The 15,889-nt window shown below is 36.6% G+C and overlaps 5 protein-coding genes across 5 annotated transcripts; 3 read left to right on the plus strand and 2 right to left on the minus strand.

The window, feature by feature from the left end:
- Positions 1–740: 740 nt before the first annotated feature.
- BDF20DRAFT_814339 (10 TM acyl transferase domain found in Cas1p-domain-containing protein) lies at positions 741–3,293 on the plus strand (the record flags this gene model as incomplete). The annotated part of the gene is made up of 2 exons (XM_053076965.1): positions 741–1,586; positions 1,650–3,293. The coding sequence occupies 2 exons, from the start codon at positions 741–743 to the stop codon at positions 3,291–3,293; spliced, it is 2,490 nt and encodes an 829-aa protein (XP_052939838.1).
- Positions 3,294–4,943: 1,650 nt separating this feature from the next.
- Positions 4,944–5,459, plus strand: BDF20DRAFT_985770 (uncharacterized protein; the record flags this gene model as incomplete). The annotated part of the gene is made up of 3 exons (XM_053085195.1): positions 4,944–5,026; positions 5,055–5,209; positions 5,272–5,459. 3 exons carry the CDS (start codon positions 4,944–4,946, stop codon positions 5,457–5,459), a joined length of 426 nt encoding a protein of 141 aa, XP_052939839.1.
- A 6,244-nt stretch (positions 5,460–11,703) lies between these two features.
- Positions 11,704–11,949, plus strand: BDF20DRAFT_807917 (uncharacterized protein; the record flags this gene model as incomplete). The annotated part of the gene is made up of 1 exon (XM_053076557.1): positions 11,704–11,949. A coding segment is annotated over one exon (246 nt), but the record flags the coding sequence as incomplete, so codon positions are not given.
- Positions 11,950–12,255: 306 nt separating this feature from the next.
- BDF20DRAFT_905040 (casein kinase II subunit alpha) lies at positions 12,256–13,504 on the minus strand (the record flags this gene model as incomplete). Its single annotated transcript, XM_053083108.1, has 4 exons — positions 12,256–12,293; positions 12,370–13,027; positions 13,104–13,298; positions 13,424–13,504. The coding sequence occupies 4 exons, from the start codon at positions 13,502–13,504 to the stop codon at positions 12,256–12,258; spliced, it is 972 nt and encodes a 323-aa protein (XP_052939841.1).
- Positions 13,505–14,387: 883 nt separating this feature from the next.
- On the minus strand, positions 14,388–15,566 carry BDF20DRAFT_905041 (P-loop containing nucleoside triphosphate hydrolase protein; the record flags this gene model as incomplete). Its single annotated transcript, XM_053083109.1, has 3 exons — positions 14,388–15,224; positions 15,296–15,407; positions 15,478–15,566. The coding sequence occupies 3 exons, from the start codon at positions 15,564–15,566 to the stop codon at positions 14,388–14,390; spliced, it is 1,038 nt and encodes a 345-aa protein (XP_052939842.1).
- Between the last annotated feature and the right edge of the window lie 323 nt (positions 15,567–15,889).

Below are 15,889 nucleotides of genomic sequence, written 5' to 3' on the forward strand. Positions count from 1 at the left end.
TCTGTGCTTTTGTTTGCTTATCATATTAATCGGTAAAGCATGCATTTCTAAACAGTAGAAAAATATGTAAATAGTATATGCGTTTGTGAGTCAAAAGTGTGAAAATTCATACAAAAAGCTGAATATGAAAAAAAAAGGGATCGACATCACTAGCAAAGCTCTTTATTTGTTTAGCTCTTGGCTTTCGAGCCAAACATAAAAGGTAAGTTACCAAAAAAAAAAAAAAAAAAAAAAAAAAAAAATCAAGTAGTTAATAGGTAGTTAATTACTGGTGAGAGGTCTTTAGTGTCTTTTTCTTTAATACATTCCTTTCACTTTCTTTTCTATTTTGCAAGTGGCAAAATATCCCTTGAAAAACGTCATTTAAAGACGGTGTGAATAGGCACGACTCATCAATTTTTATCTGTGGAGCAAGGGAATCTGACATTCATCAATGACAGCACAGACAAAAGATAGTACAAATTCATCCAGGCGGATTCTGCAAGGATCGACCGCTGCCTTACTGATCATAGTTTTCTTCTCATCTTTAATTAAATATCTTACAGGTAAGCTACTTGCTTCCTTTCCCTGTCAATAAAATCATATGAGTAAAAGATATCAATAACATCACATTTCTCCTTTGGTTCCTTTTTTTTTTTTGGGGAAAATCAGAGCCTCAAGATCTCTCTCGATGTCATGGTATGCTAAACGACGGTCAATGGATGACAGACGATTATCTGCAATGGAAACCTTCGGGTTGTATGTCAAAGACCTACGTTAAGAAAGACATTGACCAATGCCTCAGTAACACTCGCATCCTTTATATTGGCGATTCGATCATGAGAGAGCAGTATTACACTATGACGCAATTTCTGCACTTCAACAAACCTACGGTGGAAGCAATTCACACGGATCAAAAGGTGCACACAAAAGACTCTAATATAACTGTTGAAATGTGGTGGGACCCTTATCTGAATTCAACAAAGACGATAAACCTGCTGGAAGCTAATGTGCCTGAGCATGAAAAGCCGAGTCTCCTGATCATTGGCTCTGGTATATGGTATATGAGGCGTTTAAGAAATCAATACTTGAGCGGTTGGAAAACTGCCGTGGATCGAATTTTCGATGGTGCTATCAAAAACAGAATAGCTGACAAAGTACTCATCTCTCCTGTAGAGATCGTTGAGTATGATTTAATGATACCAGCTCGAAAAGCAACTCTTACCTATGACAAAATCACTATTATGAACAACTATCTTCGTGAAAGAGAAAGTCAGCTACGACGACAATCATCTGCTGTTACACCATTGGCTGTACCTTTTGTATGGAACGAAATTGTCACCACGTCTAAAAACCAAACAGTAGACGGACTTCATTTTAAAACACCAGTGACAAGAGCTGAAGCACAATTGGCTCTTAATTACCGCTGTAACCAACAACTAGCGTTAGAGAAATCAACGCCTGCTTTTCCAAATGACAGTACATGTTGTTACAGCTATCCTACACCGGTTTGGTATCAGTCTGCTGTATTTCTCTTTTTCCTTGGTTTCGTTCCGCTTGGCGTTTTTTTGCATTATACTACATCTGGTAAGTTTCCCATTTTGAGAGTTATCGAACAGGAAGTTTAAAAATGGGGCTCTAAAATGGCATTGACCGCTCAAATAGGCCAGTTGTTTCGAATACGCAAAATTTTCCCTTCCACTTTTGAAGTCCTTAGTGCACTATTCATCTTTGGGCTATCTGTTATTTACATGTATTTTGGCGATCGAACTCAGTTATTCGGAAAAATGTTCAAACAGTTCGATGCTTCCGGTTTCTGGATCATGATAGCTGCAATGTTACTCCTGGGTCTCGTCACACTCAAGACAAAAAACAATAAAGAGGATAGCAACAACGATGCAGGATTTCTTAATAGAGATCAAACCGAAGAGTGGAAAGGATGGATGCAACTGGTTATCTTGATTTACCACTTCACAGGTGCTTCTCGTATCGCAGCCATATATAATCCCGTTCGTATTCTCGTAGCGTCTTATCTGTTCCAGACGGGCTATGGCCACTTTCATTTTTTCTACAAAAAAGCCGATTTCGGTATTGCTCGTATTATGAATATTATGGTGCGGCTGAACCTTCTCACTTATGTGCTAGCCTATTTAATGAAGACAGATTATTTGTTTTACTACTTTTCACCCTTGGTCAGCTTTTGGTTTGCCGTCATTTGGATTACAATGAGAATCATGCCTAGCTACAATCAAAAGGCCTGGTTCATATTGAGCAAAATAGCTATTATGTCTATTATGACTGGCATTATTATTCATTATCCTGGTGTGCTGGAAGCGACGTTTAGCGCTCTTCACTGGTTGTTCAAGATCAATTGGAATGTAACGGAGTGGCGTTTTAGACTGTCACTAGATGCTTGGATTGTCTATATTGGTATGCTCTGCGCGTATGCCAGCATTAAGTTATCCGAACTCAATGTTTGTACTAGCTATCCTCGTCCTTGGGCTTTTGTCAAATATGCAGCGCTGGCTGCTTCTACCGTCGGTTTGGTGTGGTATTTTATATTTGAATTACAGCACTCCAAATTATCCTACACGCCTTACCACCCTTACATCTCGTGGATACCTATTCTCTCCTTCGTTGTCATCCGTAACTTCAACTGCTTTGCACGAAATGTCCATTCACGGTTCTTTTCTTTCATCGGTAAAATTTCTTTAGAAACCTTCATTGGCCAATTCCATATGTGGCTTGCTGCCGATACAAAAGGTTTACTAGTGGTGCTTCCGCATGCTAGTTGGGCCATCAAGACCTCTTTTGGATGGTGGACAAACTTGGTTATCTCCAGTATTATCTTTGTTTTTATCTGCTACTATTTGAGTCAAGCAACAAGCATCATTACGCGTTGGATTTGTTCCGGAGCTACAGAACAACAAAAGAGGCAGCAAAAAGCAACTTCATCAACTCAAGGTATACCAGCAAACGCCATCAAAGCAGCTTTGCCAGCAGATACCTTACCTCTGTTACCAACAAGCAGCTCATCCTCTTCTTCTTTTGTGGAAAGCCCAATTTCACCAATTTCTGAAAAGAAAGCACAGAGTATCCCTTTAAAATCAGCTATCAGTAGTGAAAGCATGGATTGTCGCTTAAGTGAAGAGTCCAGCATTGATATTGAAGATCCTTGGGAGGCGTCAACTTATGATATACGGTCAAAACCTGCTTGGTATAAGACACTTTATGAATCTTTATCACAAAATTACTGGGTGAAATGTACTCTTTGTTTAGTTCTAATGGGTGCGGTGAACAGACTCGCGGCGTAAAACGAAAAATGCCCACTGTACTGTATGCAGTGAATGTAAAATCAAAATCAACCCACTGTACATTAAAGTCATAGATACGCAACCTACATTGATCATTCAAAATACTCCTCTTTTCTGAAAATAAAATTATGATACCCTTTTAACCATAATCATATTTTATCTTTTTCTTAACTCTATTGTGCTAACAGCACACAGAAATTCAATGAGCAACAAGCAGAAGAGCTATTTTGCCGATTCTAAAACAGATCAAAAAGCTGCCATTCGTTTTAAACTATTTATTGATAAAAGTCAAACTCTAAGATCATTTCGGAATAAAAAGTGGTGCCAAGTGCTTTGACCATATAAAACCTACATTTGGTGGAAAATCAGAATCGCTTATACTTTTCCATTAGCGCTAAAGAGAAAGAGCATTTGGGAAGGGATTGAAGTCACGATTTTTTTTGGAGATGCGTCCCGAAGCTCTCTTACAGAGAGATCATTTTTATTACATTATAATTCGTCATCATTGCTGCTTAGGCTTCATCTCATCTTTAAGCTACATTATCCATCATTCAAATAACATTGACGCATTGGTACTGAAAACAAAACGTGTGTTTGTCATTGTGTTTCACCATCGAGTGACACCAAAGGTCACAGGAACAATTGCGGATATACATATTGAGTAAAGTTTCAAAACCATCAGTATGTTTGCGGTATAGAGCACTTTCAGAGTCGCTGCATTGTTATCTTCAGTGTTTTTATACTTTAATGGGATTGATCTACTAATTTGACTGAAATATTTTTGCCCAGGACAAGAATTGGTGTTTAAATTACTCTGAACAGGTAACTTACAATAAGGCAGATGAGTTAGCACTTTATAAACAAGATTTATTATGACAGAAAATGCAAGATAGTGTTATAGTAAGAAATAAGAATTAACAAAGTACTCTTTGAGATTAAACTTATCCAAAATGGCTTGCTATTGTTGTAATAAAAGGGTGTCAGTACATACTGTCATAAGCTTCCCTTCAACGTCAGAATCGAAATTTTAGGGTAAACTATTTCTCATCGCATACTTCTTACCGCAGTACATATAATTCCAGGATTAACCAACTACTGCAGCTGAAGCTGGCGAAGTTGTCCTCAAGTAGCTTATAGAAGCATACAAACACTCCATTCTTCTCATAAATAACACCAAGCAATATTTATTAAAGTTTATGTAAAGTACATTTGATCTTTTCCGATATCGTTGGATCAATTCTAAGCCAGCCTTCCCTGAATATCTTAGTGTTTGAATGACCATTCTTTAATGTTTTGTTGTGGCTTGCATTGGAAATATCTGCGATGGCATGAATGTTACCAACAAAAATCCAAAAGTCCAAGTGAATACCAGCGTAAGATTGATAAATATGAAAGGGACCTAATTTCCGTGCACTCTCCCATCAATACTATAATTTTCGGTTTTGGATTTAGAATCTACACTATTCAAACGTTCACTCTTCCTTTCTAGAGCCCGCTATCTACTTTAGTTCTAGGAATAGTCACCGGTCCCTATCTTTGAGCTTCGTCCGAATAAAGTACTTTATAAAGCGCTTATTCAGGAATTTCTGACGGTCTAAGAGGTTTCAAATTACCATTGAAATGGAAACCGGGTGCTAACCTGGGAGAAAAATGCTATTAAGTGATGCAGAAATGATGCGGATACAATTATTCACTCTCCCATTGGTAATGCATCAATACTTGTATTACGCGTTGTAAATACTGTTATAAATTGGTATATAGTGTAGATGTTACTCCTGAAAGCTACTCAGTAGCCACGACTGAATGGCCTGACAATAGTCGGTCAGACATGGTTCATGCGTCCTCCCTGATTATGATTGAACTTCAATATCATTTCAAAGAGTTCATGCTTAGACTTATAAACTATGCGCCTAATGGTTATAAGCGTGCAAAGTTTTACCCGTAGTTCTAATCATTGTCAGTTGCTTTTTTTTTTTAGGGTCAATGCTGAGAAATTTCTGCTCGGAACAGCTTGAAATGGGCAGAGAAATGTTTTTTGTTGACCGCGGATGCTGTAACTACTTATTTCCAGCAAGCAACACAAAATTTATGGCAACACTAGCTTACTTTCTTGCACTCCTAATGATGAACCAGTACCTCAACAATATCAGAGAAATCCAACGCTAGCATTAGCATTCCATATTGTAGACGATGTAATCTTCATGATGAAAACCTTGATCCTTTATGGCCAACATCAGAGAATAGTCTCAAATTTAGTAGAAGAAATGTCATAACAATTTTAAATAAATTTATTGAGCTCCTTAAACATCTTTGTCTGATCTATTCCACTCTTTCACTCCTAGACATATTTTTTTTTTGTTTTATAACTAGTTCTTAGCATTACAATTAGTTTCTACGTGTGTTGATTGAATTAATATAGATGCACGTCTTATTCGATTCCAATAAACAACAGTCATGTTTGTGTCTGGTTATTCTGAACTGCCTTTATTACTGTTTATATTGTTAGATACAACTGACGATTTCCTAACAAAGGAAGATAATGACATGATTTACAAATCAGATACTAAATACCTTATAAGTAAAGGCGTAAACTGAAATAAGTTATCATCCTATTCCATAATATCATATTTTTCTTTGTCTACAGTCTTGCCTTGACCAACTTCATATATAAAAGCGAGTGGTCATCTGAAAATTGTCATTGAAAGAATTAATGCCACCCCTCATAAATCTTCCCATTGAATTTAGAGCGACTACAGTAGCATGTTTTCCCTTTTGAACTTTATGCCCGTCGTTAGAGGTCTGTGTGATTCATGATGTGAGTTATTTCCTCTGTTGACATTTTTGCAGTTCTGTTTACATGTCAACTAAACAAAGTTTTGCCGCCATCGATAACGAAAACCTTATTCAGCTTAGTAGCATTATTAGAATCTAATGCAATGATTTTATTATTGTATCATGTTATAGTATTAGCTTTCTAGTCGGAATGAATTATAAATCTCCTCATGTGTAAAGCACGGGGGTGGGGAAGGTTTGAAGTTTGTTGTAATCTATTGCATACTGAAAACAGAAGAGCAGTTAGGTTATAAAGAATCTATTAGAGCCAGTGCAACCATGCTTTTTTATGAATTAAGGTTTTTTCTTTTTTGGTTGTTTGGGAGAGTTTTTATTATTATTTCTCAACAAAAAGCGTTGGTTCCAGATTCGTGATTTGACAGTTAATGTCATATTCTATCATATCCCTTGAGACATTGTATGTATTTCAATCTGCACGTTTGGGACGGGGCAATTCTGAGCATGACTAAATTATAACATGTCAAAACAAGGGCATATGACATCTCTTAAAACTATACGGATCACTCAGCTTACGTTTATGTTTGAAGGCAAATCTTTTTATTTTTAGTAAAGACGAAAGGAACACCTTTGTCAAATTGTACTTGTGTATGACAGAAGATCGATAAGGCGGAATAAGACTTAGACAGCCTGTCTGTTTTATTTTTGTGCATGTGTGTGTATTGTGTGTTATTTGCGTTTTTACAATATAGAATTAACTTAAACTTTAAACATAATTTTATAGCGATGCTTTGACAAGCATCAAAGAAAACCTACGGAATTTCTGTTATAAGACCATTTGACTTTTCACGAAGACTTCCCCGTACACTGAGAGTTGCCTAGATGACTATGCTCCAATCAGAAGTACTTTCTCCTGAGGAAAGAGAGTGAGTATTATGAAATGCAAGTCTGTTCCATGGCAGAAAATGGATATCAGCATCAAAATCAGAGCATACTGATTAACAAAACGAAGAAAAAAAAATTTTTTTTCTCGAACTTGACAAAGGGGCAAAGATGTGGCGTATAAGTAGCCTGATATAAGATTAAGTCCTTGTTTCCTAAATTTTTCGATCACACCGAATATATCAGAATAAAAAACAGTATAAAAAGACGTTGTTTTGCATCTACTACTTTTCATTTCAATTGCAAACTCATTTACTCTTGTACTCGTCCGAAAGCTATATTGATCATGTCACAATACATCAAACCTTTGAATCTTCAAGGCGGTCAATGGTAAGATATGCTAATCAGTACGCCGTGCATAGGAATGATATAGTAATAATTATTCCGTATACATTAGCACTTGGTGTGGCAAATATGGTCATAAAAGACCCACTTGTCCTCTGCTCAAGTAAAGCTTATAATTATAAGCAAGGCTGTCATCGTAATTTCGGTACATTAAACGTCTAGCTGTACCATCGCAATACCCCACCTCCCTTCTTCGTTACAAAAAATCAGCAATTGTTGACTTATACCACGCTTGTAAAGCATAAGAAGAACAAACAACCCTAAAAACCTTTCACGCGCGTCACTGTTGTCATTACGCGGTTATTTTGTAAATACCCTCTATTGTTCATCCATATGTGTCCCTTTCCAAAATCGAAAAATTTAGAAAAAAGTTTGCTTAGAAGTACAACGCTGTTTACCTTTTCAATAATGACCTCCTATATTCATTTCCCAGCAGTTAAATAAAAGTATTCGGTTCGTCATATCCATCCAGGCTTGCGGACTAAAAGTGAATGTTGTATTTTTTGTGTTAAAAAGATCTGCCAACCAACTGAAAATGTATGTCTCGTGTCAAATCCAATTTTTGTAACAAACACCTGAAAGACCTATCAAAATCAATAAAGACTGCACACAAAATAGTGAAAACACAATGCTTCTCGGTCCCATGACATTTCGAAAATAAAAAATGCTTTCCCGCTTTCTTCCTGTGTAAACCATCATAGCTTCTATCGTCACTAAAACATCGTTTTGATTTGCCACTTTTTTTGTACGAGTAAAAACTATCATGCTCAACTGGGAGCAAAGACTCCTCTTATAGGATGATAGATGTGGAAAACTATTCAAAACAATAATCTCAAAAAGAACATGAAAGAACACTCTGAAGAATATTACAGAAGCAATTTGATTGAAGGAAAGAATTCGAATAGAAGACAAAGTTTCATCAGAAAGGGATAGCCTAGAAGCTTTTTTATTTTTCTTTTTATTTTTATTTTTTATTTTATTTTTTTGTTTGGGCCTGAAGAAAGTATAAGTCTCGGAAAACGGAGCTATTCCTACAAATGATTTGCCCATATAACGAAGAAAACTAAGGTTAAGTAAGTGCTCAACACATTGTTGCACATGTGTCTTTACTATTTTTTAGCAATGAATAATTTGCAAGAAAGCCGTTGGAGAACGTTCTATATTTTAGCAATCTTTTATCTCATCTTTTCGACTATCTCAAGTGTACAGTTTTAGATCTGTTTGTCTTCAAGGTCCCTGAATTTAAATAGTATCGTAAATGATGCATGTTTATCAACGTATGAGTTCCCTGCATTGCAACATGAATTCCTTTCGTTAATGCGAGCACGTAATGTTCCATCTTTGATGTCTTCCCATATTTGTTTCGCAAATGGGCGTTTATGTAAAACGTATCACCGGGGGTAGATAACAAAAATAATCATTTCCTTATTGATGTTAGAAAAGAAAGAAGCATTGAAACTAGGAATCATTGCGGCTTTTAGTGCAGCCTTTCCGTGCTACTTTAATACTAAGGATGGTATAACCGGTTTGCAAGCTAAAAGTGCTAATTGCGGGCACACCCAATGTTCGGCCTTTGAGAACTTTGAAGCATTGAAGCACTCGATGTATATTTACAATGATTATCTATTACCGTTATGACCTTATTGCTCTTCTTCCTCCATGATGCATACTTTGGAAGAAAGCCCGGACTAAAATAATGTCTAGACGAGATTGTATGCGCCGATAAAGCGACCCTAAGAATGTTCAAAATCTTTCTTCTTGATTGTAAGGACAGTGTTAAGTCAACGAACTACTCGCTCTTTCAAGCTGTGACCATCAGAATACTTTACATAACGTAGCGCACAATAACCCTTCACGTCCAACTTGTGTTTATTCTTAGTTGTTTCATCCTTGAACTAATTATATGCCAAATTCAAGTCAAAGTACAGGGTGGTATGTTACTTTATTTGGATGTTCTATTTGTTGAAGATGGTAAGGAGAGCGAACGAATGCCCACATACATTAATATAATTTTGCTTTTAAAGACCTGGCTGAGCGGAGCTCTATAAATCACTACCCTGAAAACGTTGTTGCACGCCGTTTCCAGCAGAAAACGCTACTGAGAAATACAAGTGAGCTATTTTCGTTTGGCCTGACTCATGGTTGAGCTTTGAATCGGAAACTCAAAAGATAGGTGATTGATGTAACTCTAGCTTTGATGAATCTGTTGGCTGCACCTCATAATAGTATCTACATGGTCAGCTTAGTATAGCAAACAGAGATTACACACGTCTCATTGAATAATTGTTAAATAATACAATATAAAGTGATTCAAGAAAGTCAAAGGAATATGTATAACTTTGATTACTATAATTCTATGCACTTATCCCTTATACTTTAAATTAAGAGTACTGCGGGGATAATCTCCATTCTTATCAATTTCAAAGCAACTTAAATCTAATTAACAGAAACTTTACGACCAATTCAAAAAGGAAGAAAGATGTTGCTTATTTATATGAAGCTATAGGAATACATTGTTTATTGCAAGTTGTTCACCATAATAGCAATCTACTCTTTACCTCATAATTCTTCTAATCGATTAAACAAAGCTCTGCGATCAATTTTTCTCTCTTTCCTCTTTTGTATATTTTTCTTTCTCTTTCTCAGCAATCTAATAGTCTTCCTATAGCTCCTTTATATCTGATTATTTTTCTAATTGTATGTGTATGACCCGGGTATTTTTTCTTCTTTTAAAAGCGTAGTATTACAGAATAAGGAAACCAATTCACGAGGAATGGGGGATGAGTCAGATGATAAAAGTTGACCAAGATTTTGGTTAATGATCGACAAGACCCGGAGAAAGAAAGGGACAAAAGAGTGAAATATTTCTTAAGCTCGAAACAAATTGCATCTTATTACCTTAAAACAAATGAAGAGAAAGGGGATATGCATGTATAAATCGATAACAGGACTTGCTTTGAAGAGTAAAGGTAGGGATTTTGCCTCGTACTTATTACCTACTTTATCCATGCAAATTTATTAACTGCAACGAATGCAGCTGTATAAATAGCAGATTAACGTAATAAAAAAAGGGGTGTTAATCAAGTATAATCCGTTAACAAAAAAGGAGAATCAGATCAAAGAATGCTTTTCATACTGATCAGTTGAGTGGCAGTCCATCTTTCGTGATAATCAATTTCTTCTCTTTTGGACACTAAATCTTCTATCTGATACAACATAGGACGACTGAATGTGAAAAGACTATAGGAAAAATTCCTAACAGATGCCTTAATATCTTGATAATTGTTTCAATTAGTAGTTAAAGAATTATGTGGGCGTTGGACAGGTATTCTAACTGCGAATTAAATCAGCATATTGCACACGCGAGTCCGCGAATGAATTCTTTTAAGAAAAAGGGGCTACTTAATGCCCTCTGCTGACCTCCTTGATATCGTGGGGATTCTTGTTAATGCTATAAATGATAAGATAAAAAATGAACATCATACATTGCGAAAAAAGAAATATATTGTTGGTTAGAATACCACTGCTTTAGACATATACAATGTATAAGCTATTTTACCCCTTATTTTCTTCCTTGTTGTCACATAAATAGCAACGCTTCTTTTGAGTGGATACGCATTTCTTTCTCCTTCTGGCCATTGCATACCATTTACATACATAAGGCGACATACAGTTGATATCAGTTGCTTGAACAGTTGACACTTAATCCAAGGTCGTTTTAAAAATGACTTACGATCATCCATCCACCGAAGAAGAGGATCATCATCAGGTGGCAGCAGCCGCCGCCTCTATGATGTATAGTACTACCAACCCTCACCATCAGCATTCTCAATCCCATCATGAAATGCTTGCTTGGTCTACTAATTCTCCACTAACAGCAATGAATTATTATCAAACGACCTTACCTCCACCTCCACAGTTACCTTCACCTCCGCTACCTACTATGACATCTACGGCGGCATCCAATTATACTACTTCAAATGCTGCTATGGATCTAGGGATTTCACCACTGCAGGCAGTCGTTTCATCCTCTATTAACAATAAAAATACTAACGAAAATAGCACAGTGGCATCGCCCATCTCTTCAATTACTTCGCCTACTGCAGCTTTGACAGCCAATGCAGTGCCGCCAACAACAAGCGAAACAACTGCCGCTGCAGCAACTTCTGCCGCTATGCAAAACGACAACAATAACAACAGTCATAGTACTGATGCTAGTACTACAACCCTATTATCTCCACCTGCCATTTTATCCACTCAAACCCGTAATCATATATCAACCAATCCAGCGCTTGCCCCTCCTCCGCCTTTATTGGACCCTACCAAACAATATCATCCAGAATGGGGAGTCATTAAAGATCAAGACTTTCATCCTCTGACGCTAAAGCATCAACGCGATTTAGAAAATCTGTACAACAGCGGCAATGTCATCCCTGACTTTTACTTCTGGCAAGCGAACTTGGGAGGTTATTGCATGGCTGACATGCTACAAGGGATTGTGGTATCCTCAGAAGGAGCTTTTGTACTAGAAAGAAAGATTGTTGAAGGAGCACCTCATCCCGGTAGAAGAAAGAAAAAAAATGGATTGGGATGAGGATTAATGAAGCAAGGCAAGTTCGCGAAAGCGAGCAAGCTCTGTTCTAACAGTAGAAAAGCCACTTAATATAGTTTTATATTAGCAGTAATAACATGAATCTTTCTATTCTTTTCTCTGTCTCTCTCTTTTTTTTTGTTCCTTTTTTTTTACATTTAATAGTAATCCGTACTACATAACAAAATAGCTCGTATAATTATATAAATATCATATTATCATAAACATATTTCATAATTCTATTGCATTGAAGAGCATATCATTCGTAGTAAAGAGTTTTACTCTACAATAATATTACGCTTGTTGTTGCTCTTGTTGTTGGCGGATAGGGGCTATTGATCATGTTCGAAAAATGAGTTAGTTGAAGGACGGAACCATCAAAACATCAAATACAGTAACAATCATTACCAAAATATACATGTTCCATTGCTTCCTTGGCAGTAGGTCTAACTTGATGGTCATATTGTAACAGTTTTTCTAACAAATCAAACACCTCCTCAGAACAATACCTTTCATTCGAAGGTTGAACGAATTTATTCCAAGGCTTAACAGGGTATCTTCCCATAACTTTTTGTATCTGTGGATGTAACTTCAAGTCGTACTTCTTCAAATATTCATATAGTTTATCAGTACCACGCACTTTAGCAATCTTGACTAGTTGATCATAATTATCTGCTCCACTAAAGAAAGGCTCTTTACGGAAGATCATGCCTGCAAGCATACATCCGTAACTCCACAAATCCAAGCTGTAATCGTAGTAATGGAAATCAACCAATAACTCAGGTCCCTTGAAACACCTGGAAGCCACACGTACATTATACTTCTCTCCTGGATGATAAAAATCGGCTAAACCCCAATCAATCAATCGAATTTGTCTCTGTTCATGGTCAATCATGACATTATGAGGCTTAACATCACGGTGCATGATTCCCATAGAATGACAATAGTCAATAGCCTTCAATAATTCGTACATATAATAGCGAATATCCATATCTGTGAAAGTTGGGTAGAGAGTTCTGAAATCGATATTGTTCACATTTTCAAAAATTAGGCAAGGAACTCTAGACTGTATGCCAATAGAAAAATGTGAGTAATCAGACATAGACAAAACTTGAGATAAATTCATTCGAATCTAAATCTACCTCAGGATCCCTAACGACATCTAACAGACCAATGATGTTGGGGCCGCCAGTTAAGTTTTGAAGAATCTTAATCTCTCTCTTGATCTTCTTCTTCTTTACAGGTTTCAAGACTTTAATAACACACTTTTGTTGATTCAGGGCGTTTACACCTAGGAAAACTTCAGAGTATTTTCCCCGACCGATCTTTTTACTTATCTCATAAGCATCTTGAGAACTGCATGAAAAGAAAAAATCCAGGCGATGTTTAGCGATCTATTTGTTCATCAACATCAATTAGCGATTAGATTGAACAGAAAAAGGTCACTTTACCCCCAATTGACTTGGAGCGATTCATAATCATAATATTCTTTTGGCTTGTTTGCATTCACATAAGTGTAAACTTTCGCAATACTATCGGCCATAATATAGATTACAGAAGATAGAGAGGTCCTGAAAAAGGATTAAAGGAAATAAAAAGCACTTGTAAAAATAAGCTTTTCTTTTGATTTTCGAAAACGCACAAATACACAAAAAAAAAGGCACCACAGGCTGAATCCAAATAAGGAAATTCAAAAATTTTCTAGTAGATGTTAAAACCAGTCAAAAGGAGAAACCAATAATTTTTGGACTAATAACACAGTGGCATACATTTACCAGAACGAGACCGACATATTTCCAACAATAAGCGAACAATTCGATGCTTTTAGAAATTATTTAATAATGTTGAATAAATTTCAGCTTTCTGACATTCGAGAAGGTGTGATTGGGAAGTCATATTGTTTCGATTTTTTTAAGGAAAGGAGGTCTGTGAAATGCTAAATTACATACTGATAGGTTCAAAAACTTCCGGAGCGTAATCTAGATAGTTTGATAAGGAATTCTCGCGCTATACGACTCCACTACACGAGCTTTAGAACGTACAATTGCAAAAGACCAATGCAGATATCTAATCAACTATTAGTGAATTGATAAATCTGTTCATTTCAGTGCTTGATACTATTTTTTTTTGTAAAAGTTGCTCCACATCCTTGATGTGGGGTAAAGACTGTTACTAAAGAATGACAAAGGTCATTTATCAACTTCAGTCATAGCTCAATTGTTCTTTAAATTTTCCCTACGTTTTGATTTGAGTGAGAAATGGATGTGCAGATAAAATACCCACTGCAAACAAATCTTTCACTGATTGAAACAGGGAAAAAAGAAGGTATTTATTAGATGTAGCTATTAGCAAACACATACATATATACATATACAGAAACATTTTGCATTTCTGATAACTTTCTGACTCCTATCTGTCGTATTCCTCTACTGTGGTAGAGAAGCGATTTCACATAGTCTTGCTAACATGCCACTTAACTGGATAATACTTCCGTGACCCTCCAGGATTCGCATATGTGTAAACCCAACCTCCTTCAGAAAATCCAAACGTAGCATTTCATCTAGTTCAGTGTAGTTTCTCAGCACTCTGAACACTGTTGTGATTATATCTAATGATGAGTAACCAGCATCGTACAATTGTTCCATACAAGTAACTGCTTCATCTACATTTCTCTCTGCACAAGATTTCAAAATATGTTGCACTACAATAGGGTGAGGTTGGTCACAGATTTTGAATACATTTTCTTCATTAACAAACTTGAACCCAAACCAAGTAGACTGTAAATTATTAAGGGCCTGACGCATATCACCATCAGCTGTAAAGATCAACGCTTCAAGTCCTTCTTCTGTCTTTTGAACATTTTCCTTCTCGCAAACCTCCTCAAGCCGACGTAATATTTCTGCATCTGAAAGTTTGGAAAATCGAACAATGGCACAGCGAGACTGGATGGGTTCGATAATTTTTTGAGACTGATTACAAGCGAGTGCAAAACGGGTTGTAGTAGCGTACATTTCCATGGTACGTCGAAGGGCTTGTTGAGCGCCACTGGTCATACTGTCGACCTCATCGAGAATAATGAGTTTGTGTTTGCCGGGTGGGAGAGTTACTTTCTTTTGGGCGAAAGCTTTGATTTTATTTCTCACAACATCGATGCCTCGATCGTCTGATGCGTTCAGTTCCAATACTGCATCCTTGCATGACGCGCCCAACAATTCTCTTGCCAAGCAAAGAATAGCAGTGGTTTTACCAATACCGGGCAAACCCTTTTGAATGTTCAAAGATACCGTAAGTAATGAATTATGAACGTTTTCGGATCCATATTAGTATACTGTACTGTCAAAATAATATTCGGTAAGTTGCCCAATCGGGCGATTTCTTGCAATCGGGAAATTGCGTCTTCATTTCCTACAATATCTTTCAAGTATGTAGGTCTGTATTTTTCAACCCTTATAAATGTAACATGTCAGCACGAATTTCGATCTCTATCTTTTCCATTGATAGCGATCCTTATCTTACCAAGGTAAAATGTATCCATCTTGTTCTTCAGTAGATTCAGTTTTACCAGTTAAAGAGACACTGGGTGTATCTATATCCATTGCTGACATCTTGAATGTAGTTCAGGTTTAATTGTTCAGTTATTGTTGGAAATAAACGGATATAGAGAATTACAGCCAAAGGGACGCAACAAAAAATTAAAACGCGATGCAAAACGCGCATTTGACCCAATTCCTGCACCTGAATTTTTTGAGACTGTGCCTGCCATTTTTCTGCCAAATTTGCTGCAAAATCCAGTAGTCCCTTTTTTTTTTTATCATCCCTTATTCACTTTTTATAATCATTATCTCATTTTCTCATTCACTGGATATCATTTCAACAATATACCATCACATTGCTATCCATACTAGTTATTGTTCTCTCAAGTCCAAAT

Source organism: Mycotypha africana (assembly GCF_025528875.1).
Source record: "Mycotypha africana strain NRRL 2978 chromosome Unknown BDF20scaffold_2, whole genome shotgun sequence".
Taxonomy (NCBI): domain Eukaryota; kingdom Fungi; phylum Mucoromycota; class Mucoromycetes; order Mucorales; family Mycotyphaceae; genus Mycotypha; species Mycotypha africana.